At 54.0% G+C, this 24,488-nt stretch overlaps 1 protein-coding gene across 3 annotated transcripts in view; it reads left to right on the forward strand.

The window, feature by feature from the left end:
* Nucleotides 1–24,488, forward strand: part of LOC116988883 (unconventional myosin-Ic-like) — a 55,845-nt gene that overhangs the window by 25,471 nt on the left and 5,886 nt on the right. For 2 of the 3 annotated variants that reach the window (XM_033045887.1, XM_033045886.1), the window contains exons 2-6: nt 20,806–20,961; nt 21,502–21,617; nt 22,067–22,265; nt 22,675–22,755; nt 23,866–24,045. In XM_033045887.1, coding sequence (XP_032901778.1) covers nt 20,836–20,961; nt 21,502–21,617; nt 22,067–22,265; nt 22,675–22,755; nt 23,866–24,045 — 702 coding nt within the window. In that variant the 5' untranslated portion in view covers nt 20,806–20,835. Of the gene's footprint in view, nt 1–3,174; nt 3,339–20,805; nt 20,962–21,501; nt 21,618–22,066; nt 22,266–22,674; nt 22,756–23,865; nt 24,046–24,488 lie in introns of those variants that run through there. The other variant, XM_033045885.1, reaches the window with a different exon arrangement.

The raw sequence follows: 24,488 nt of genomic DNA on the forward strand, positions 1-24,488 counted from the left end.
GTTGATGATTGGCATGAACTCGATGGGCCGAAGGGCTAGTTTCCATCCATTATCACTTTAAAAAAGCAAATGCAAAAAAACCCGGATTTTTTTCCACATACATACAGTCCCCTGCTTGTATATTGTGTGTTCATATGATCTAGAAAGAATAAGCAAAGTGGTGGAGATTTGGGCAAAGCTCAGTCCTAGGGGGTACTGGCTGCAGAGAATGGGTAGGAGAATGTGTGGACCTTTGCAGGATCCCGTCGGGTCGCGGTTGTGGGACCCTCTGGATTTCCCGTGCATCGTGATCCTGCTCCTCTGGATAACGAGGCGACAGCACCTAGTTATAGAATTAGCACCACGTCGCCATTGTAACGTGGCAGAGACAAAACAGGGAGTGGATCGCGCGGAGCGGAGCCAGCCCGGGCGGTGCCCCCCCCCCCCCCCCCCGGCCGGGGACTCCCGTTTACGTAACGCGAAGGCCGGGCGGTTGCTTACATTGGGGGTGGGTGGTCTCTGACTCTGGACTCCTGGTGACGATCACTGTGGGACAGCCAAAGCATGTCCCCCACCCCCACCCACCCTTACAGGACGGGCGCTGTATGAATGCAGGGGGACATTGTTTGTAGGGGATATTGCCAGCTGAGCCGGTGCCCGGGCGGGGTCTATGGGCTGCATCGCTCCACAGATGCGGGGCTTCCCTTAAAAGGAAATGTCTCCGCTCAGACCGCTCCCTGGCGATGTTTATAAAAATCAGAGTTAAAGTATGTGAAGGGGGAGGAGAGAGCGGGGAGGGAGGGAAGCGATGAATGGGGGCTGCAGTGGAGTGAGACGAGGGGATGGGGAGGGGGGTCGGAGCTAGAGAATAGGAAGAAGGGAGGGAGGGAGGGAGGGGGAGAAAAAATGAGGGAGGGAAGAATGGAGCAAAGGAAGGGGGGAAAGGAGGGAGGGGAGTAAAGAGCAAGGGGAGGGGTGGGAGAAAGAAGGGGGAAGAAAGGAGAACAGGGAGGGGGAGTAATACGAGGGAGGGGAGAAAGGAACAAGAGGGGGAAGGTAGAGAGAAAGAAGGGGAGTGTTGAGTGGATCGGGGAGTGAGAGTTGTACAGGGGGGCCATTGGGATGTGGGGCTTCTGCTGTGAGGGGATGTGGGGCTAAGCTGCTTGTTGGACTGTCGGAGTGCGGCTGGGGAGAGGGGAGTTGCAGAGGGAGCACCACACTGTCATTGATGGTTGCTTATAGACATTGTGAATTGAGGCCCAGCGCCCAGGTTGGATGCCAGGCCCAGGGGCATCGTAACCCAGCTCGTTGCTGTTCCAACCGATCATTGCCTTGGTGAGAGGGTTATGAAGGCGCTGGGGAAGGTGGTGCATGTGTTAGTGGCCCTCCCTGACTGCGAGCTCAGTGTGCGTGCTCTCAGCCGACTGAAGGAAGGGCTGCTGTCTGTATCCTGTGGACATCACAAGACTGGCATGAGGCTGCCTGTGAGCAGACGTTTTGTTGAGGGGAGGGGGAGGCGGTCTGTGATGAGAGGCCCATTGTCAGCGGCACGGTGACCAGAGGGCATGGGCAGCTGTGCCAATGACTCGGCAGTCTGTGGGCCACACGTTCACGGGTGACTCAGCGTGGAACCGAGCACAATTTCAACAAGTGGTCGCGCAGGGACTCAGCGATTCAGGAACCGGAGCAATTGGCGAGGAAGGAGGACTGTGGGTCCCTTCATGTACGCTCCTGCATTCGGTACTATCTCACCATGGACATATAGAACAGTACAAAACAGGAACAGGCTCTTCATCCCACCATGTCCATGCCAAATATAGTACCAAGTTAAACTAATCTCCTCTGCCTGTATATCATCCATTTCCTTACATTCCCTGCATATCTAGAAGCCACTTAAATGCCACTATCGTATCTTCTTCCAGCACCAAAAACAACGTGCCTTGCACATCTCCTTTAAACATTGCTCCTCTCATCTTCACGCTGTGTCCTCTGGTCTTTGACATTTCCACCTGGGAAGAAAGTTCTGACAGTCTATCCTGTCCAGACCTCTCATAATTTTATATACTTCTATTAAGTCTCCCCTCAACCTCTGACGCTACAGAGGGAACAATCCAAGTTTGTCCCTACCTCTCCACGCGTGACTACTTTAACAGTCTCGAAGATCTGTGTTTACAGCAATAGTTGTGTAAAGTAGCAGGAACTAGTTGTTGGTGGGAGGCAGGGAGTTTGCTGCAGGACTGTGGGCTCACCAGGTCCAGAGTGAGGGATGTCCCACAGCAGCATGGAAGGAAGGAGGGCCGTGATGTGGATGTGAGGGAGGAACGGAACAGAGAGAAGCTCTGAGGCGGAGGTTGTCGGGGGCAAGGGAGGTGGTCAGGACATAGCGTGGCTGGCAGACCACTCACTCCTCTCAGTCGCTCCTCTCTCCCTCTCTACCCCCTATTTCCCTACCTTCCACCCACCACTCCCCCTCCCTCCCACCCTGTGCCCCTCCCTTCCTCGCTCCATTCTCCATCTCTCTCTACCCTCAATCTATCCTATCACTCCTCCTCCCACCACTCTCCTCCCCCCCCACTCTCCTACCTCCCCCCCCACTCTCCTCCCCCCCACTCTCCTCCCCCCCACTCCCCTCCTCCCCCACTCCCCTCCTCCCCCCCACTCTCTCTCCCCCCCGACTCTCTCATCCCCCCCACTCTCTCCTCCCCGCCACTCTCCTCCCCTCCCCCCACTCTCCTCCACTCTCCCCCCCCCCACTCTCTCCTCCCCCCACTCTCTCCTCCCCCCACTCTCTCCTCCCCCCCCCACTCTCTCCTCCCCCCCCCCACTCTCTCCTCTCCCCCACTCTCTCCTCCCCCCCCCCACTCTCTCCTCCCCCCCCCACTCTCTCCTCCCCCCCCCACTCTCTCCTCCCCCCCCACTCTCTCCTCCCCCCCACTCTCTCTCTCCCCCCCACTCTCTCCTCCCCCCCCCCCACTCTCCCCTCCCCCCACTCTCCTCCCCTCCCCTTCCACTCTTCCCCCCCCCCTCCACTCTCCCCCCCCCCCCCCAGCACTCTCCCCCCCTCCCATCTCAGTCCCTCCCTCCTACTCTCCCTCCCACCCCCATCCTGTTTGTTCTGCTCTGGTTGGTCCAGCCTCGCTGTAATGTTTCGCTGCTGCTTATTCTGGAGCAGGTCCAGCGAGGAGAGGGCGAGTGAGTGAGACAGAGGGAGGGAGGGAGAGGCAGCGGCGGACCAAGAGGCTGTTACCGCCGGCGGCACGGGGGGACAGTCGGAGCGGGGGCGGCACCTGGCCGCGGGGAGCACAGAGCTCAGAGTCCCGGCACAGAACGGGATGAAGTTCCGCGGAGACCGGGCCGGGGTAAGCTGCGGGACGGGGAGACTGTGACGGGACAGGTTTGACTCGATCCCCCCCAACCCCTCCTCTGTGCCTGCCCCCGGCCCCTCCCTCAACCCATTCCCGAACCCCAGCCGATCCCCGGCTCCCTCCCCTGATCCCATCCCGTACCCCCACTCCCACATACCCGACCCTGTCGCTTATCCCGCTCACCCCCCGATTCAGTCAACCTCCAAATACTAGATCCTGTCTCTCTCCCCCCCCCCCCCCCCCCCCCCCCCCGATCCAGTCCGATCTCCGTCTGCCCCCCTCCACCCCCTCAGAAACACTTGCCCTGTGTGCGTGGGATCAGTGTCCGAAAGCAGACCTTGGGTGTGGAGGGAGGTGGTTGAGGGGGGTTGTTCAGTGACCCGGGTAACATTGCCTGCCTGTCTATAACTGTCTCCGGGAAAGTGGGACAGACATTGACCCGCTGTAGCCTTGGGGAGGGGCAGCCACGGTGAGGGATGTCTGGGGAGGGATGTCTCGGATTTAGATCCAATGATGGTGGAGGAATGGATGGTGATATATCCCCACTCAGGGTAGTGTGTGGCTTGTCCCAGAGCACTACAGGCCTCTTTGGCCCACCATGCCTGGTGCCAACCACGATGCCAATGCAAATCCTATCTGCCTGCACGTGGCCACATCCCTGCCTATTCTTGTGTCCATCTGAATGCTTCTTCAGCGCTGCTGTTGTATCTGCCTTCACCACCACCCCTGTCAGCGTGTTCCAGGCACCCACCACTGTGTGGGGGGGAAACAAAACGTCCCCATTAAACTTTGCCACTCTCACCTTAAACCTCTAGTATTGAACATTTCCACCCTGGGGGCAAGGGCTCTGACCATCTACCCTATCTACTATGCCTCTTGTAACTTTATAAACCTCATCAGGTGGACAATAGTGCAAACTCCACACAAAGCACCGGGGGTCAGGAGCGAAGCTGCAGCCGTGAGATAGTTGCTCTATTGTTGTATAAAACAACAGTGGGAGGGAATAGCAAATTAGAAAATTCAAGATTGCGAATATCTGCAAGTTTGTAACAGCAGCATTAATGCCAGCACCGTCAACAGGCATTTGACGTCAACTCAATCTCTGAGGTCAGGAGAATCTGCTTGCTTGTGCCAGCTCACTTTCACAGACCTCCTCCCCCCCCCCCCCCCCCCCCCCCAATCAGTCATGGATGGGAACATGCAGGTGGCGGTGCTCCCCTGTCTGTTGTCATTCCTGGCAGGAGGGGTGTTGGTTGTAGGAGGTGAAGGGGGTGGACTCTTGCTGTGCAGGCTGACTGGCAAGGTGGAGGCACCCGGTCATAGGGTCACTGAGGGCACAGCTGGGCAGTGCTGGCGCGGTGGGTTTGGGGCAGCTGGTGACGGTGCCATTGGTGTGAGAGCTGGCAGCCTGGCACGGTGACACACAGATCCCTGGAGCTGGGTAAGGCAATGATGGGCAGGGGCACTCCTTGGGAGGATGGAACTAGGACAGGGCTCTCCTGTGTCAGTAAACCATTTCTAACTTTCACTGGAGCTTCAGAGGCTGAGGGGAGACCTGATGGAAGTGTAGACACAAAATGCTGGAGTAACTCAGTGGGTCAGGCAGCATCTCTGGGGGAAAAGGAACAGGTGATGTTTCGGGTCGAGACCCTTCTTCAGACTCGGGCTTCATAGAAGTGTGCAAGGTAATGAGGGGGCAGTTAGGGCAGACAGTCAGAACCTTTCTCCCAGGCTGGAAATGTCAAAGATTAGAGGGCATAGTTTTAAGGTTAGAGGGACAATGTTTAAAGGAGATGTGCAGGGCAAGTTTTTCCACACAGAGAGTGGTTGACACCTGGAACGCACTGCCAGGGGTGGTGATGCAGATACAATAGTGTTGTTCAAGAGGCTTTAAGATGGGTACGTGGATATGTGGGAATGGAGGGATATAGATCATATGCGGGCAGAGGGAGATTAGTTTAGCTTGGCATCCTGCTCAGCACGGACATTGTGCGGTGAAGGGCCTGTACTCTTCTATATGTAGGAACGAACTGCAGATGCTGATTTAAACCGAAGATAGACACAAAAAACTGGATGAACTCAGCGGATCAGGCAGCATTTCTGGAGAAAAGGAATAGGCTACGTTTCGGGTTTAGACCCTTTCTCGACCCTGAAATGTCACCTGTTCCTTTTCTGTACTGTTCTATGTTCTTCAAGAGGGTAGGGCAGTGGCGGCTGGTGGAGATTCCCTGGCACTCTGTGCGGTGGGCAGGGTGGAGGGGCCGCAGCTAGTGTCCGGGGCCCTGTCCTGAATCTCCCGCCGCGCACACCCCTTCATACAGCAGAGCCCAGCACTGATCCCAGGGCATTTACTTCTGACAGCATTAGGGCTGGCTGTATGTCTTAACATAAACAAAAACACAACTACAGCACAGGAACAGGACCTTCAGACCACAATGTCCTTGTTGAACATGATGCCAAGTAAACTAATCTCCTCCCGGCACGTGAACTATATACATCCATTCCCTGCATATCCATGTGCATATCTAAAAGCCTCTTAAACATCACTGTGATATCTGCCTCCATCGCCACGCTTGGCAGCATGTTCCAGGCACCCACCACTCTCTGTGTTTATAAAGAAACTTCACCTGCACATCCTCTTTAAACTTGGCCCCTCTCACCTTAAAACTCTCTCCTCCAGCCTTTGACATTCCACCCTGGGGGGGGGAAAGGTTCTGACTGTCTACCCTGTCTATACCTCTCATAATTTTATGTACTGCTAAGAGGTCTCCTCGCAGCCTCCAGCACTCCAGAGAAAACAATCCAAGTTTGTCCAAACTTCTCCTTGTAGCTAATGTTCTATAATCCAGGTATCATTCTGATATACCACCTCAGCACCCTCTCCAAAGCCTCCATATTCTTTCTGTAACTGGGCGACCAGAACTGCACACAAAACATCAAGCTTATCCAACCTCTCCTTGCTGCTCATAGTCTTGCAAGGAGTCGCCTCAGTCCATGCTGCAGTCTCGATCATGATTTGCCCCAGTGCCCGCTGGCATTGCCCCGGGGATTTGTGTCATTTTCCCTCGGACACTGGAATGTCAAGGATTATTTTTAGGTTTTTAGATTCTAGATATTTATAACTCTCTTGTGACCAGAATCTCGCTCAGTGATTTTTTTTTTTAATGGTTTGAAGATTTCAGATTGCATTGTGAAGCAATGGAAGATATGATGCTCCCACTTGGCCGCGGTCGGTGTAAGAGAATCTCAGTTTCAGAAGTGAAGTCATTTCCCTCCAGGCCATTCACTCCCCAGCGCCTATCCAGCTCCCCGCGTCGGAGCAAACCCTGCGCCCAGTTCCCCAGCGGGCTTGATGGCTATGTCTCCGATGTTGCCTGAATCGTTGAATCTGGTTCAGTTTGTGGTTTCGATGCCAAGACGAATACATTCTGGAATGTGTCACATGCTTCTGCTAACATTGCTGTTGACAGTGAATGGCTGCCTCTGTTCCTGTGAGTGTGTCTGCATGTCTGTGGTAGTGTGTTTGTGTTTGTCTATCTGTGAGTGTCTGTGCGTGTGTCTTTGCGTTTGTCTGTGTATGTCAGTATATGTGTGTGTGTGTCTCGGTGTGTGCGACTGCGGGTCTGTTAGTTTGTGTGTGTATCTATTAGTGTGTGTGTCTTTGCGTCTGTCTGTATCTCAGTATATGTTCGTGTATGTGTGCGACCCGGTGTGTGTGAGTGTGTATGTATGTGTATGTCCGTTAGTGTGTGTGTGTATTAGTGTGTGTGTGCCTTTCGTCTGTGTACCCCAGTATTGTGCCTGTCTGTGTGCGTCTCGCCTTGTGTGTCTGTGTGGGGATCGGCGTGTGTGTCTCGGTGTATGTGTGTCTGTTAGTCTGTCCGTGTGTGTGACAGTCTGCCTGCTTTGCCTGTACGCGTGTCTCTTCTGTGTGGTTTCACGGACGGTCGGTGTGAGGCTGAGAATGTGACTGTGCAAGTTGTCTGGGCCCCGGGGGGCAGCTTGCCCATGGCGAGTGCCCGGCCTCAGTGAACTAACTGGCTGATGTAAGAGGCCCAGCTGCCGGCCGCGGCCACTCCTCCCTCCCGGCTTTACCGCCACACAGATGATGAAGGCAGCGCTGCCTGAACAATGCTCTCACTGTAAACCTGCCCATTCCTGCGTTGTCACCGTGCCAGAGCTTCCAAACATTCCGCGTTTGCAGGAAAGATCTAAAAACAACTCCACTCCGAAGCGTTTAATGGTGACTGTCGGCCAGAGACCTGGGTGGGGTCACCGCAAACTCTGCAAAAAATCCACAGACTCCAATGTCAAAACAGTGATCAACCCCAGTCCAATACTGTGCAGTCAGCACTTGTACTCCCTGTATATCCAAATCTGGGCTCTTGTACACCCTGTGTGTGTGTGTCAGTGTGGGGTCCTATACATTGTGTGTGTGTGTGTGGGCTCCAGTACATTGTGTGTGTGTGTGTGGGCTCCAGTACATTGTGTGTGTGTGTGTGTGTGGGCTCCAGTACATTGTGTGTGTGTGTGTGTGTGTGTGTGTGTGTGTGTCAGTGTGGGCTCCAGTACATTGTGTGTGTGTGTCAGTGTGGGCTCCAGTACATTGTGTGTGTGTGTGTGGGCTCCAGTACATTGTGTGTGTGTGTGGGCTCCTGTACATTGTGTGTGTGTGTGTGGGCTCCTGTACATTGTGTGTGTGTGTGTGGGCTCCTGTACATTGTGTGTGTGTGTGTTCCTTTACCATATGCGTGTGTGTGGATTCCTGTTCTATGTATGTGTGTGTGTGTGTGTGTGTGTGGGGGGGGGGGTCCTGTGCGTGCCTGTCAGTTGGCTCCCTCTGCCTGTACCAGTGTCTGCAGGCAGTGATGTGTGTGCTGATGAGGGTGGCAAGTTGCTGGCAGGCTCCGTGCCCATGATGATGGGGGAGCTGAGAGACCTGGTGGTCCCCTGCCATGCAGTAGCGGTGGGATGGTGTGCCGCTGGGCTGCTGGTGTGCTAGGGCTCGGTCTGCCTTCCACCCCAATCCCGCAAGAAGGCCCTGCGCTGCCTTTATGGTCATGGGGGAAATGGCTGGCTCCATCCACAGGTCTCTGCAGCTTGTTGCTGCCCAGTGTGAGGGCAGGCAAGTGATGGGACACTTCTGCTCCACAGCCTCCCTCCCTTCATCATGACCTTCCCCCTCCCTTCTGTCTGAGTTCATAAGCTTTCCAGCAGCCCCTCTTTATGGCCGTCAGACTCGCTTGCATGGTGCAGAAATAAGGAACTGCAGATGCTGATTTACAAAAAAGGACACAAGGTGCTGGAGTAACTCAGCGGGTCAGGCCGCATCTCTGGAGAACGCGGATAGGTTCAGGATTCTGACCCGAAACGTCACCTATCCATGTTCCCCAGAGATGCTGCCAGACTTGCTGAGTTACTCCAGCACTTTGTGTCTACTCTTATGGGGTGAACAATGCCCATGTGCTGGGGCTGCCTGGGATCCCCTTCATTGTGACCCTGGGATGGTGCAGCAAAGCTGCCTCTGCCCAAACCTTGTGGGCATTTCCTGGCACAGGGACATTACAGGAAGGGTGTGGACACTTTGGAGAAGGTTCAGAAGAGTTTCCCAGAATGCTGCCTGAATTAGAGGGTATTTGCCGTCTGGCTTGTTTTCTCTGGAGCGTCGGAGGCTGAGGGGAGACAGAAGTATGTGTCATTATCAGCCATAGATCAGGTAGACAATCAGAACCTTTCTCCTAGGGTGGAAATATCAAAGTTCCTGGGTATCGGTTCAAGGTGAGAGGGGAACAGTTTAAAGGGGATGTGCAGGGCAAGATTTATTTTCTTTACACTTCGTGTGGTGGGTGCCTGGAACACGCTGCCAGAGGTGGCGGTGGAGGCAGATACGACAGTGATGTTTAAGAGGCTTTTGGATTGGACAATAGACAAAAGGTGTAGGAGTAGGCCATTCGGCCCTTCGAGCCAGCACCATCATTCAATGTGATCATGGTTGATCATCCACAATCAGTGCCCCCGTTCCTACCTTCTCCCCATATCCCCTGACTCTGCAATCTTTAAGAGCCCTATCTAGCTCTCTCTTGAAAGTATCCAGAGAACCAGCCTCCACCGCCCTCTGATGAGGTACAAGTTTAGAGATAGAATGCGGAAACAGGCCCTTCGGCCCACCTAGTCCGCGCCGACCAGCGGTCCCCGTACACTAGCACTAGGGACAATTTACAATCTTTACCAAAGCCAATTAACCTACAAACCTGTACGTCTTTGGAGTGTGGGAGGAAACCGGAGCATCTGGGGAAACCCAGGCGGTCACGGGGAGAACATGCCAATTCCATACAGGTAGCATCCAGGTCGGGACCGAACCTGGATCTCTGGCACTGTAAGGCAGTAAGTAACTGTACCACCTAACCACCCAATGCCGTACAAAGAAAATCTTGCTTGAAGCAATATCGCAGACACATAGTCAGATAACACACCAAAATATAAATTACATGTATATTCTGTAAAGCAGTAAAAAAGAAAAATAGGCTGAAAAAGCTAAGTCTGTGTAACATGATTTGAGAAAGAACACATTCTTGGTAGTGAAGGTGTGGCCTGTAGTCTGTGTTGCCGTGTTATGATTAAGGTTGTTAGGGTAAATTATAAACATTGCAACCATAAACTAAACTAAGAGTTGGTTCGAGAAGCTGATAGTTTCAGAAAGTAGCTGCTCCTGAACCTGGTGGTGTGGGGCTTTGAGTTTCCATGACTCCTGCCTGATGGTAGCAGTGAGAAGAGGGCGCGGCCTGGGTGATGGGGATCCTTTTTGAGGAAACATCTCGTGTAGATGCTTTTGATGGTGGGATGGACCGGGCTGAATCCACAGCTGCACAGCCTCCTGTGTTCCTATGTGTGTGGAATTGCCCTACCCAGCCATGATGGTTGGCATTGCTTCTGTAGAGATTTGTTATAGTATTCAGTGATGTGCTGAGTGTGTGTTTGAGTACAGACTTCAATGAGATTGTGGCTGATCCTCATCCACTTTCCCAGCCTGACCCTTGTATCCACCAGTGGACCGATGTCAGCCTAGATAAAGCTCAGCGCCCACAGACCTTGTGGCAGCAAACACAATGTGGTGTGAGAATGCAGAGAAGCCGATGCAGGATTGTGTGATTAAAGCCAGAGTATTTTGCTGGGAAATTATCTCAAATGAAGTTGTGTTTATACGCGCTGCATGCCCCCTTGCAGATTCTCCGAGCTCCCCCCCCCCCCCCCCCCCCCCCCCCTGCCCGGCTACTGGAGGTGGCAGCAGGAGGTGAGGGAATGATCTCACTGCAGCCCATCCCCGGAGGTGAGTGTCCGCCCTCAGGTGATGAAGATTAGTCACACAACAGTTCTTGATTAGTCCATGTGTCAGGGGTTATGGAGAGAAGGCAAGAGAATGGTGCTGAGAGGGAAAAATAGATCAGCCATGATTCACTGGCAGAGTAGACTTGTAGGGCAGAATGGCCTAATTCCGCTCCTATGAACAGGAATACAATGCAGGAACAGGCCCTTCGGCCCACAATGTCTGTGCTGAATGCAAAGATAAACTTGGCTTCAAGTGATCCATATCCTTCCATTCCCTGCACATCCAGGAGACTCATTATTATCGAGTCCACATCACAAGATTGGATATTGTTGAGCCAGAGCTGAACACACTTCTCAGCATCTTCATCGTAGGCAGCGAGATCGGCGGCTGTGCATTGGTTTCAGCAGGTGTTCCATCGTTTGTGGTTCGATACCACATTGGCAGGTGACATGGTTGGAGTTATAACCCCACTTGTCTAGAGACACCTTGGCTCTGCCAACACCAGTTCTCAATTGATTGAGGCATTTCCGTCTGGCCCAACCTGCGTCTGCACCAGGTGGGAGTTGCTCACTTGCCGTTAGTCCCATGGTAGTTGAGGGATTTAGAGTGGATATTCTATCATCCCACATGGAAACTCGTAAACATCACTATCTGCTTCCACCACCATCCCTGCCACTCACATGTCTCTGTATAAAAACGTGCCCTGCAAATCTTCTTTAAACTTGCCCCTCTCTCCTTAAAGCTATACTCTCCTTAACGCTAAAGTTATGTACGGCACGGTGGCATAGCGGTAGAGTTGCTGCCTTACAGCGCATGCAGCGCTAGAGACCCTGGTTACATCCCGATTATGGGTGCTGCCAGGACAAAGTTTGTACGTTCTCCCCGTGACTGCGTGGGTTTTCTCCGAGATCTTCAGTTTCCTCCCACAATCCAAAGACGCTCAGGTGAATTGGCTTGGTATAAGTGTAAATTGTGTGCAGGTTAGTGTTAATGTGCGGGGATCGCTGGTCGGTGCGGACTCGGTGGGCCGAAGGGCCTGTTTCCGCACTGTATCTCTAAACAAAACTAAACTCTCTGGTCTTTGCTATTTCTACCCTGGGGGGGGAAAGGTTCTGACTGTCTACCCTATCTATGCCTCTCATAATTCCATATACTTCTGTCAGGTCTCCCCCAGCCTCCAGCGTTGGAGAGCAAACAGTCTCCAACTTCCCTGGAGCCTTTATTGCTAATTCCCGGTAGAATGTGTCTGCAATTCTTGCAAGAAGCCTGGGCATGTTTCAGGGACGTGTCGGAGACAATGTTCCGTTCACACTGTGTAGTATTTGTAAGAATTTGAAATCATTAGGAATCACAGTGGGGGGGGGGAAAAAAAGGGCCACATGAAACTATAGACAGACACAAAATGCTGGAATAACTCAGCAGGACAGACAGCATCTCTGCAGGGTAGGAGTGGGCGATGTTTTGGGTCGCATGCCTACTTCAGACTGCTTAAAGAGTCTTGACCTGAAACATCATCCATTCCCTCTCTCCGGAGATGCTGCCTGTCCCGTTGATGTACTCCAGCATTTTGTGTCTATCTTCAGTGTAAACCTGCATCTGCAGTTCCTTCTTAAACTATAGATATGATTGAAAATGTAGACTTTGAGGTGAACTTTTTTTTAAATTTCAAAATAAACTTTATTCAAGAAATAGATATTTACAATACATGATCCATGCAAAACTCCATCCGACATTCACGGAGGCTATACATACATACAATACAGTTTCCCCAAATCACAATTTTACCCCACACCCTTGCCACTCATGTGGCCCACTGGCGTGGAATCCCTTCCCTTATTTTGAGGGGCGTCTCCACCACACCCTGGCCCCCATGTCCAGCAGCGGAAGGAACCTAGACTGTGGTCCTCCCCCACCGAGCCTTGGCGTTGGCTGCACCGAGCTTCTGTGCGTCCCTCAGCGCGTACTCCTGCAGCCTGCAGTGGGCCAGTCGGCAACATTCCCTGACGGACATCTCGCTCTGCTGGGTGGTCAACAACGGTCAGGCAGACCAAAAAGCGTCTTTCACCGAGTTGATGACCTGAACTGTTTTGTAAAACCGTTCATTGTTAAAGTCAGTTGTGAAACCCATTCTGCCCATCACCTCACTCGGAAACCTCTGTTGAGTCAGGATGGGGATGCCTCGTGTGGCGTTTCCTCACTGGACATAGAACATGGAACAGTACGGCACAAAAACTGTCCTGAGACATCTGGGTCTCTGTGGGCAGCTGGACATTATTGTCACGTGTACCGATGGAGCATTGAAAAATATATTGTTTTGCGTGCCACCCATGCAGATCGTACCATCCATGAATGTGCGGCAGGAAGAGCAAAAGTGAAAACAACCAGAGTTAGAACATAATGTTACAGTTACAGAGAACGCGATGAATTTTTTTTTTTAAAGTGCAAGGTCTGGAATGAGATAGACTGGAAGTTCACAAAATGGTGGAGTGACCACGGGTCAGGCAGCAATAGGTGACGTTTCGTGCTTGAGACCTTTCATCAGCTCAGATAGGGGGACATTGGAGGTATGGAGAGGCACAGAACAAAGCAGAGCCTGCATCGATGACTCAGGAAAGGTGGAGCCCACAATGGTCCATTGTTGGCTGGAGATGGGATGATAATGAAGGGATACAAACGGTGAAATTAGCAAGAGGATTAGAGTGGGGGAAGGACCGAGAGAGAGGGGGAATGCAAGGTTACACCCTTAACTTATGGGACGACCATTCTGGAGTCATGCAGCCGGAAACAGGCCCCTCGGCCCAACTTGCCCACAGCGACCAACATGTCCCATCTACATTAGTCCCACCTGCCTGTGTTTGGCCCACATCCCTCTCAGCCTGTCCGAGCCATGCACCCATCTAGATGTTTCTAAAGGGTGCCTGGCTGAGGGGAAGAAACTGTTCCTGAATGTGATGGTGGGTGCTTTTAAGCTCACGTACCTACTGCCTGATGGGAGGGGGGGAAGAAGAGGGTATGACCGGGGTGATTATGTTGACTGCTTTCCTGAGGGGACTAGGTGGTGTGCAACAAGGTTAAGGATATGTTTATCCCTGCAGTTGGCCCATATTGTACAGTTTCAGCAGTGTTGCCTGTTTGCAGCCTGCATCCAACCTCCGCCTGCACTGGCTTGAGATCAGTCAACACTTCTGTTTAAAATCCCTTTATCAGGAACACAGATCAAGTTTCGGGTTCAGTGCACTTGGGTTGTAAGTCCATGCGATAACGTTCTGACTGAACCTGTGCTGACTTGTGTAGCTCCCTCTACGTGCAGATTCCTGCAGGGCCAGTGGGATATTGCTGTGTAACATGCGGGCACCCTGTGACGGGGCTCCACTCCTTAAGGGGCTGTCCCACGTGGGCGCCCTAACTGGCGAGTTTAGAAAGAGTTTGAAAAAAATGACACGTTGAAGACCTCCTTCGACTATGTTGAAGACCAGCTTCGACTAGCTACGACTAACTTCGGGAAAAACTGGACACCGAATAGAGGAGAGTGAAGACGACCTCCTTCGACCTCCCTTCGACTATGATGAAGACTATCTACGACTACCTTTGACTACCCTCGATTACCTACGACTAACATGCTGACCTACTACGACTAAACCTACGAGTAACTCCCCCCCTCCCACACACTCCCCCCCTCCCACACACTCCCCCCCCTCCCACACACTCCCCCTCCCACACACTCCCCCTCCCACACACTCTCCCCCTCCCACACACTCTCCCCCTCCCACACACTCTCCCCCTCCCACACACTCCCCCCCCCCCCACACACTCCCCCTCCCACACACTCCCCCTCCCACACACTCCCACCCCCCCCACACACTCCCCCCCTCCCCACACTCCCCCCCTCCCACACACTCCCCCCCTCCCACACACTCCCCCCCTCCCACATCCCTACTCCCCCTTTTGCTTCTCCTTCCATCCATTCTTTACCTCAAATCTCTCCCTCTCCCTGCATTTCCCCCTCTCCATCCTGCCTTCCCTCGCCATCATCTCCCCTCCATCTTTTCCTTGCCCTCCAACCCCTTTCCCCTCCCCCTCCATTCACCTCCCATGCCAAGCCCCCAGGGCTGGACAGGAGGAGACACTCAGGAATTCCTCGGATATCCAGGGGAGCGACTCGTGTGACGTGTGGCCCTGGGTGGGTGGGGGGGCGGGGGGAGGACTGGAGAGTTGATGCCCTGCAGCTCAGGAGCAGTGACCACCGCCTCCTGAGGTATTGGTGCCAACTCTCCCTCCTTGACTGACTACAAGGTCTCTGTCCACCCATCTGGGGGGCATCAGGCCCAGGCGCAGCTCCTCACCATGTGAGGTGGGGGTGGTTCTCTCCTCTCTCCCCCATTTCCTCTCCGTGTCCATGGAGAGACCTCTGATTCTATCAGAATCGTGACCTTTTGTCCCTGACTCTTTAAGCCCATCCTTGCCCTGTTTCTCATATTGTGCAGATGGTAGAGCTGCTGATGGTAGGATCCACCCTGACCTCGGATGTTGTCTAGGTGGAGTTTGCATGTTCTCCCTGTGTCCCTGGCCTCTGGTTTCCTCCCACTTCCTAAAGACATGTACATCGGTAGGTTAATTGCCATCTGTAAATTCTCCTGTTGTGTCGGATAGACACGAAAAGCTGGAGTAACTCAGCAGATCAGGCAGCATCTCTGGGGAAAAGGAATAGGTGATGTTTCAGGTCAAGAACCATCCTCAGACAAAGTGGATAAGAAACTTTGTTAAGTTTGGGATAACAGAACTGGTGACTTGATGGGCCGAAGGGCCTATTTTGATGCTGTATCTTTCAATGATTCAAAGGGAGCCCAATGACTAAATTACCTAGTTCTGTTTGTTGTTCTTTTCACACCCCTGGGATATTCCGCAGGGCAGCGGCCCATGAAGTCATTTGCGAAGTGTTCTTGTTGTTTATTTTCTCATTCTCCCTTGAGTTACATCTGTGGTATTTACTGATTGTGACACTGATAGGGTGCAGATTTACTGACCGATTGTTCCTGTCATATTAAACTCTTGTAGCCCCGGGTTATTTGGCTCACTAATCGCTGCTTCGGGCGGGGGGTCTAGCTAGTGATGGTCCCAATCGCAACTTACCGAGTAGTGAAAGGCCTGGGACGAGTGTATGTGGAGAGGAAGTTTCCACTAGTGGGAGAGTCTGGGACCTGAGGTCATAGCTTCAGAATTAAAGTACGTTCCTTCACAAAGCAGATGAGGAGGAATGGCTTCAGGGTGGAATTCATTGTCACAGGCGGCTGAGGTGGCCAAGTCAATGGATATTTTTAAGGCAGAGATCAGCCATGATTGAATGGTGGAGTAGACTTGATGGGCCAAATTTCCTCATTCTTATGAACTTCTGTTGTTGCTGTTGCTCCAGGGATGTCCCGTCGGTGTGGGTACATGGTACTCAGCCCTGGCCCATGTCCCCACCACTGCCCAGCTCCCTGCCCTCTCCCATCCTTGCCAGCCCCACACAGACTCGTCCCACCACTCAGCACCCATGCCCTATCTCCATCCTGCCCTGCCCTTTCCCCTCAGACCCTCCTCTGCTCCTGCCTTGTCTACTCTTTGCTTCAGTTTGGAAACTTTACATGGAATCTTACCCACTCGCCTCTAACATTCCCCCAGCCCCCCCTCCCCCACCCGCCAAAGGTACTCATCACCACCCCCTATAACTCCTTTCCCCCATGGTCATGCCCTCCCGCTGCAACCCCCAACCTCTCTGGTTGCTTGCCCCTCACCCACTCTGCCTAATCAATCACCATTATTTAGCTTGCCTCTTCCACATTCCGCCACCTCTGCCTTCAACGTCTCCTCCTCCCTCTCTTTTCCACCTTGTGCAGGTTTGGGTGGGAAAGAGACTAAGGTGGGAGAGGGAAAGGGGGAAACCCCGATCTTTGGAGCCCAGAGTGTTTATTTGCCAGGACTGGAACATTGAAATTCTCACATGCTGCAACTTTACAGGCAGTTTCATGGAACAACACAACTCACAAATACACAATCAATTATCAGCTTTTCTCAGCAAACCAGACATAATGGTGCAAGCCAAAGTACATAGTGCAGTCTTATACAAAGTCTGCAGCAGTGTGGTGCTGATGTAGTGTTGAGGCTAGTGTCCAGCTGGTTGCCGGGAAGAAGCTGTTTTTGAACCTGAATTTCATGATACTGGGGCTCCTGTACCTTCTTTCCAATGGGAGCAGCGAGATGAGAGCATGGCCAGGGTGGTGTGGGCCTTTGATGATAGTATCTGCTATAGATCCTGTTGATGGTGGGGAGGTCAGTACCCACGATCGACTGGGCAGTGTCCACCACTTTCTGCAGCCTCCTTTGTTCCTGGGCGTTTGAATTGGTCTTGGCTTATTGATGTAGCTACAGTGAAACACTTTGTCTGCATTCAGTGTATTCATTAATCAAGTACAAGAGGTAGTGTAAAGCAGCGTAAGGTGCTACACCATTACAGTTACAGAGAAAGTGCGGGTAAAAAAAAAGTGCCGTGTCTGCAGTGGGGTGGGTTGGGAGATCAGATCTAGATGTGCAGTGAAATGAAAGTGGCAATGCTCGCAGACTTTTGTGCAAAAAGACAAACAACCAAACAACCAAACAAACTATAAACACAATCATAACACACATATTCTTTTACATAATAAATAATGGAAGGAAAAACGTTCAGTAGAGATAGTCCCTGGTGAGATAGGCGTTTACAGTCCGAATGGCCTCTGGGAAGAAACTCCTTCTTAACCTCTCCGTTCTCACCGCATGGCAACGGAGGCGTTTGCCTGACCGTAGCAGCTGGAACAGTCCGTTGCAGGGGTGGAAGGGGTCTCTCATGATATTGTTGGCTCTGGAGTTGCACCTCCTGATGTATAGTTCCTGGAGGGGGGCAAGTGAAGTTCCCATAGTGCGTTCAGCCGAACGCACTACTCTCTGCAGAGCCTTCTTGTCCTTGGCAGAGCAATTCCCAAACCAGATGGTAATGTTCCCGGACAAGATGCTTTCCACCGCCGCTGCGTAGAAGCACTGGAGGATCCTCGGAGACACTCTGAATTTCCTCAATTGCCTGAGGTGGTAAAGGCGCTGCCTTGCCTTACTCACGAGTGCTCAGGCGTGTGATGCCCATGTCATATCCTCGGAGATGTGGACTCCCAGATATTTAAAACAGTTCACCCTATCCACAGGATCCCCATTTATCCTCAATGGAGTGTACGTCCTCGGATGATGTGCCCTCCTAAAGTCCATGATCCTTCGTTTTTTTGATGTTCAAGAGGAGGCTGTTATCCTGGCACCAGAGTGCTAGACCAGCCACCTCCTCCCGGTAGGCCTTCTCGTCGTTGTCTGAGATCAGGCCCACCACCACAGTGTCATCAGCAAACTTAATTAATGAGTTGGAGCTGAACCTAGCCACACAGTCATGTGTGTACAGGGAGTACAATAGGGGGCTGAGGACGCAACCCTGGGGCGATCCTGTGCTCAGGGTGAGGGACTTCGATGTATTCCCTCCCATCTTGACTACCTGGGGCCTGGCGGTGAGAAAGTCCAGGACCCAGGCACACAGGGAGGTGTTGAGCCCCAATTCCATTAGCATCCCGGCCAGTCTGGTGGGTACTATCGTGTTGAAGGCTGAACTGTAGTCTATGAACAGCATCCTCACGTAGCCCCCGTTCTGGCTGTCCAGATGGGAGAGAGCGATGTGCAAGACCTGGGAGACCGCATCGTCCGTGGATCTGTTCGGACGGTATGCGAACTGCAACGGGTGCATGTTGCGAGGGAGGAAGGCGCAGATGTGTTTCTTCACCAGCCTCTCAAAGCATTTCATGACTACCGAGGTAAGGGCCACCGGACGGTAGTCATTCAGACAGGCTGGGGAGGCATTTTTTGGTACCGGTACAATGATGGATTTTTTGAAGCAGGCAGGGACCACGGACTTGTCCAGTGAGAGGTTGAATAATGTAGTGAGCACTGGAGCTAGCTGCGTAGCACAGGACTTGAGTACTCGCCCCGAGATGCCATCGGGGCCTGCAGCTTTTCTCGTGTTCACCCGTGTCAGAGCCCTCCTCACGTCGTGCTCGGACAGCGAGAATGTGTGCACATTCCTCCCTTCAGCTTCGGTAGCCAGCCCGCTGGCGGTATTGTCGATAGTCGGCAGACCTGGAGTGGTGTTGCCTCTCTCGAAACGAGCGTAAAAGGAGTTCAGGTCATCAGCTAGGGAGGTGCCGGCACTTGCGGATGAGGGAGGGGTGCTCCGGTAGTTGGTTACAATCCATAGCCCCTGCCACAGGCTTCTGGTGTCCTGCTGCTCCATCTGTAACTCCATCTTGTCTCTGTACCTTCTCTTTGCGTCCTTCACCGCCCTTCGCAGTCGGTAGGACTCTGCCTTGTAGACGTCCATGTTTCCTGATGCCAGGCCCGAGTTGTAGGCAGCGGTGCGAGCATTCAGGGCCACACGAACAGACCTGTCTACCCAGGGTTTTTGGTTCGGAAAGGTGCTTACCCTTACCATGTGGGACGATGTTGTCGGTTACTGTTGCGATGAAGTCCGTGACTGCTTCCGCGAACTCACTGACGTCACTGGAACTTGCTTTGAACATATTCCAGTCGACATCACTCAGTGCATCTTGCAGCATGGCCTCTGACTGGTCGGACCACCACTTTACGTCCCTCGTCTCTACCGCTTCCCTCTACCACGTCCCTCGAACTATCCTCTGTTTATACTCCGGCAACAGTAAAATGACAGCATGGTCAGATTTTCCTAGGGGAGGGAGTGAAACGGCCTTGTAGCCTTTCCTGAACAGTGTGTAGCAGTGGTCCAAAGTTCTCTCCCCCCTGGTGGCACACGTGATGTGTTGGTAGAAGTTCGGCATGACCTTCTTGAGATTTGATTTATTAAAATCTCCAGCCACCACCATAGCCGCATCCGGGTACTTGTTTTGATGTCGACATAGCACATCGTGTAGGGCCGATAGTGCCATGTCGGTGCCGCCTGCGGTGGAATGTAGATGGCTAATGGAAGGATCATTCAGTGGTCCCGATAGCCGTGAGGATCAAGCTAGTCCTGGATCTCGCAGTACGTACTTCAACATTTTGTATCTTCTGCCCAATGGGAGGGAGGGAGAAGAGGATGTTTTCTACAGTACAGAGGCATTTGTGTGTTTTTTTGGCCATATCATTCCTGTGGTTGGTCCAGGACAAATTGCCGGTGATCATAATGCAACTGGATAATGTAGGAGAGATGGGTAGATGTGCACAAGGTTTGTAAGCCCAGGGACCTGATGGTCACGACCATCTCCACTTCAGCACCATCGATGCTGACTGGCTATGAGTATCCCAGCTGGGGATGTCTCTCCATGGTCGCAGCGGTGGGGATCCTGGGGTAAACCAGCTGGTGTGTGCGGGGCACAGAGTGTGGCTGCCCCCCCAGGGGTCGAGAGGATTTCCATCTCCCCACCCAGGGGAGGGATGTAGGGGACAGGGCAGGGTGGGTGACAGTGGTCACTGCTCTGGGCAGGGCTTCAGAATCCACTGGGCAGCCCAGTGGTGCAGTGGGTAGAGCCGCTGCCTCACATCTCCAGGGACCCAGGTTCGCTTCTGCCCTTGGGCGCTGCCTATGTGGAGTTTGCACGTTCCCCTTGTGACTTTGGACTTTAGAGATAACAGCGTGGATGTCCCCGTACTCTGGTTCTATCTGACACACTAGGGACAATTTGACAGAATTTCTATGTTTCTAAACCGGAGCACCCGGAGAAAACCCACGCAGTCACAGGGAGAATGTACAGGCAACACCCTGAGTCAAGATCCAACCTGGGTCTCTGGGACTGTAAGGCAGCAACTCTGCAACTGTGCCGTCCTGCGACTTTGTGGTTTTCCACCGGGTATTCCGGTTTCCTTACATATCCCAAAGGTGTGTAGGTTGGTGAGTTCATTAGCCTCGGGAATTTGCCCCCAGTGTATGGGTGAGGGATTGAATCTGTGGGGAGTTGATGGGAATGTAGGAAGAATGGAATTCATGGAGGGTCATTGTAAGTGGGTGGGTAAGGGTCATCGCAGCCAGGGTGGGCCGAAGGGCATGTATCTCTCTCTGACCCCGTGATGTTGTTTTCTCCGCAGGCCCAAGGAGGTGAGAGAGCGCGGCTGGCCATGGAGGGGGCGCTAACAGCACGGGACCGCGTGGGAGTGCAGGACTTTGTGCTGTTGGAGAGCTTCACCAGTGAGGCGTCCTTCATCGAGAACCTGCGCAAACGCTTCAGGGAGAGCCTAATCTATGTGAGGCTACACGCTGAACCGTCCCGACCCTGTCCTCCTCCTTAACCCCGCCCCGTCCAAACATGCCCCGTCCCCATCCCCGTCCCCATCCCCGCCCGATCCCCGCCCGATCCCCGCCCGATCCCCGCCCGATCCCCGCCCGATCCCCGCCCGATCCCCGCCCGATCCCCGCCCCGTCCAAGTCCCATCCCTGCCCCATCCCATCAACACAGGAGGACCGCCCCTACGCCACTCTCACCCCCTCCCCTTCCCACCCTCGCCACTACTCCCCCCCCCACCCACCCATCCCCGCCCTCATTAACGCCCACCCCTCCCCACCCACACCCCTGCTCTCTTCCCCCCACCCCCCCCCCCCCCCCCTCCACCTCACTACTCTCCGCACCCTCACCCACTCACCGGGCCACTGGACTCCTGCGTCTCCCAACTCCTATCCCCGTCCCCATCCCCATCCTCCCCCGTCTGTCCACTGCCCATCCCCCCCCCTCCTCCCAACAGTTACCCCCACCCCTGGGATCTCACCGCTGACCTCTCCTCCTCCAGACTTACATCGGCTCGGTGCTGGTGTCGGTGAACCCGTACCGGGATCTGGAGATTTACAGCCGGCAGCACATGGAACGCTACCGAGGCATCAACTTCTACGAGGTGTCTCCTCACATGTGAGTGACGGGTCCGCTGGTGACGGGCGCCGGTTACTGAGGGAGGGGCCGGTGGTGGGGGGGGGGGGGGTCAGCGAGGGAGGGGCAAGTGGGGGGGAGGGGCTGGTGGTGGTGGGGGGGGTCAGCGAGGGAGGGGCCAGTGGGGGGGGGGGGCAGTGGATAAAGGGTTTGAGTAGGTGAGGGGCTTTTGGGGGAGGTGGATGGTCATTGCGAGAGGGACCTGTGGGGGGGGGGGGTCAGTGTGAGAGGGGGGGAGGTGGGGTCAGGGAGGGGTCACTAGGTGTGGGGCCGGTAAAGGTGTGGGTTCAGCGGGCGAGGGGCCAGTGGGGGGGCGGGTCGGGGTGAGGGGCCGGTGCAGGTCAGGGTTCAGTGGGCGACCCTGTCTTGAGGAGGGGCGTTGTGTGCCAGCGGACCCAGTCCCTGTTCTCACCGGCCCCTCTGATTCCCAGCTACGCCATCTCTGATAACTCGTACCGTTCGATGCGCTCGGAGGGCAAGGACCAGTGCATCCTGATCTCCGGGGAGAGCGGAGCTGGGAAAACAGAAGCCTCCAAGAAGATCCTGCAGTACTACGCAGTCACCTGTCCCAGCAGCACCCGGGTGGAGTCCGTGCGTGACCGGCTGCTCCAGTCCAACCCCGTGCTCGAGGTGAGGAGGGTGGGGGGCGGGTATGGTGGGGCTGGGGTCAAGGGCCCTCACTTTCCTGCCATTTTCCTCCCCTCCATCTCCCCCCCCCCCCCCTTCCCCTCCTCTCACAGAGGGCAGCGTGATTTGATTTAAATTAATTTTCCAGGTTGTTTGGGCCTGGGGCAAGTAGAGGGTTGGGAAGGGGCTCTTCCTGTGCAGTTGGAGAGGGGGGGCCCCGAATCCTAACAGGCAGTGCAGTGGTCAATGGGGTGTGTGGCACTGTCGGTGTGGCTGTATCTCCTCTCTCGCCCGGCCCCTCTCTCCCCCCCGGCCCCTCTCTCCCCCACGGCCCCTCCCACCCCCACAGCTGCCTCTCCGGCCCCTCTCTCCTCCTCCACTCCACTCCACTTCCGCGCTCTGTGTGTTCCAGGCTTTCGGAAACGCGAAAACTCTCCGTAACGACAACTCCAGCCGGTTCGGCAAGTACATGGACGTCCAGTTTGACTTCAGGGTAAGTCAGAGGGAAGGGGAGGGTGTGGATCCTGGGGTGGGGACAGCTTGGGACGAGGCCTGGGGTGGTGTTTACACCTGTTTTATGGTTTATGCTGACGTGGACCTGCGCACTCACTGCTCCTGGTGGAGGTCTCGAGCGTGAAGATGCTTTATTCTCACACTCGCACCAACACTGGACCATGAACCGTGGAGAGTGGCTCGGTCCGGCCTGTGGACCTGGGGTGGCTGGGGTTGGGTATGTGCTGCTCTCTGCAGTGTTCCTGGTAATGGGGCAGTTGTACTGGCGGTGGGCAGTGTGTGTGTGTGTGTGTAGAGGGGCGAGTAACTGTGGTGTGCAGGAGTACATCTTTAATGGACAGTGTGGTTGTGATGTTTGAGCTGGTGTCGCTTGTTTCTGGGCTGGGCTGTATGATGCTGGGACGTTGCGTTTGCCTGTTGCTCAGTGCGGTCTTGTGTCGGTCTGTTTTTTTTTTAACCAAAAATAATTTAATCATTATTTACACGAATATGAGAAATACGAAATAAATCAAAACAAAACCCACCACCATTATACAAGTCAAACAAATATACAACTCTATCACCATCCTTATTGAGGATGCATTCCACCCCCCGCGGTGCCCGGAGATTCCCCTGGGTGCCCGTATACAGCGTGCAAACCCTTTCTAGTACCACCCGGGCCCAGAAAAGGGGCAGGCAGCCTGTTTGAGCAGAGCCCTCCTCCGCCTGGTGCTGTGACTCGCGGATGGCCAGCTTGGCCAGGCCCAGGAGCAACCCAACCAGGACATCTTCGGCCCTTCTACCCTCTCCCCTACGCACAGGGTGTCTAAAGATGAGGATGGTGGGTGTGACGTGCAGCCAGAAGGCAAGGAGCAGCCCCTTTAGATAATGGTACAGGGGCTGCAACCTCACACACTCCATGTACACGTGGAACACAGACGCTTCCAGTCCCGCAAAAGTAGCAGCCGGGTCTGTGAACCGCAGGAGAAACAGTTTACAAGGGACTCCTCGGTGAAGTACTCTCCACCCCAGGTCCCCGATGTCGAGGGAGGGGTGTTGCTCAGGGCAGTGTTGTGTTGGCCTGTTGCTCAGACACGGTGTTGTGTTGCAGGGAGCTCCGGTAGGGGGTCACATCCTGAACTACCTGCTGGAGAAGTCTCGGGTTGTTCACCAGAACCACGGCGAGAGGAACTTCCACATCTTCTACCAGGTGCTGGAGGGAGGTGACAACGAGCTGCTGCAGAGGCTGGGCTTGGAGCGTAACGCACAGAGCTACCAGTATCTTGTCAAGGTGGGTATGGCGGGGGGGGGGGGGGGGGCTACCTGTACCTCATCACGTTGGATACGGGGTGGGAGAAGGTAGATCAGCTGAGTGCAGCTCCCTCCTGTGCTGTAGGAGAGAAGAGAGAAAGACAACACGGAAATGAGGTCTTCCGCCCACCAAGTTCACACTGACCACCAGCGGCCCATTTACACAAATCGTACATTAATCTAATCCAACTTTATACCCTCCATATTTCCATCTTCGAGGGAGTGTTGTTGATGGAATGTCATTTCTGAGGGACTTTTCCAAACTGCTCCTGACAACGTGTGAACATTTGGAGCTAACGTCCAACGGTATTGTGAGTATAACAGCTCCATGGACAGCCCAAAGCTGCAGGGGGACAGAGGGGAGGCATGCGATGGATGTGGATCGCGTGCAGGCAGAGGAGATTAGTTTAACCTGGCATTGTG

Source organism: Amblyraja radiata, chromosome 28 (assembly GCF_010909765.2).
Source record: "Amblyraja radiata isolate CabotCenter1 chromosome 28, sAmbRad1.1.pri, whole genome shotgun sequence".
NCBI lineage: Eukaryota > Metazoa > Chordata > Chondrichthyes > Rajiformes > Rajidae > Amblyraja > Amblyraja radiata.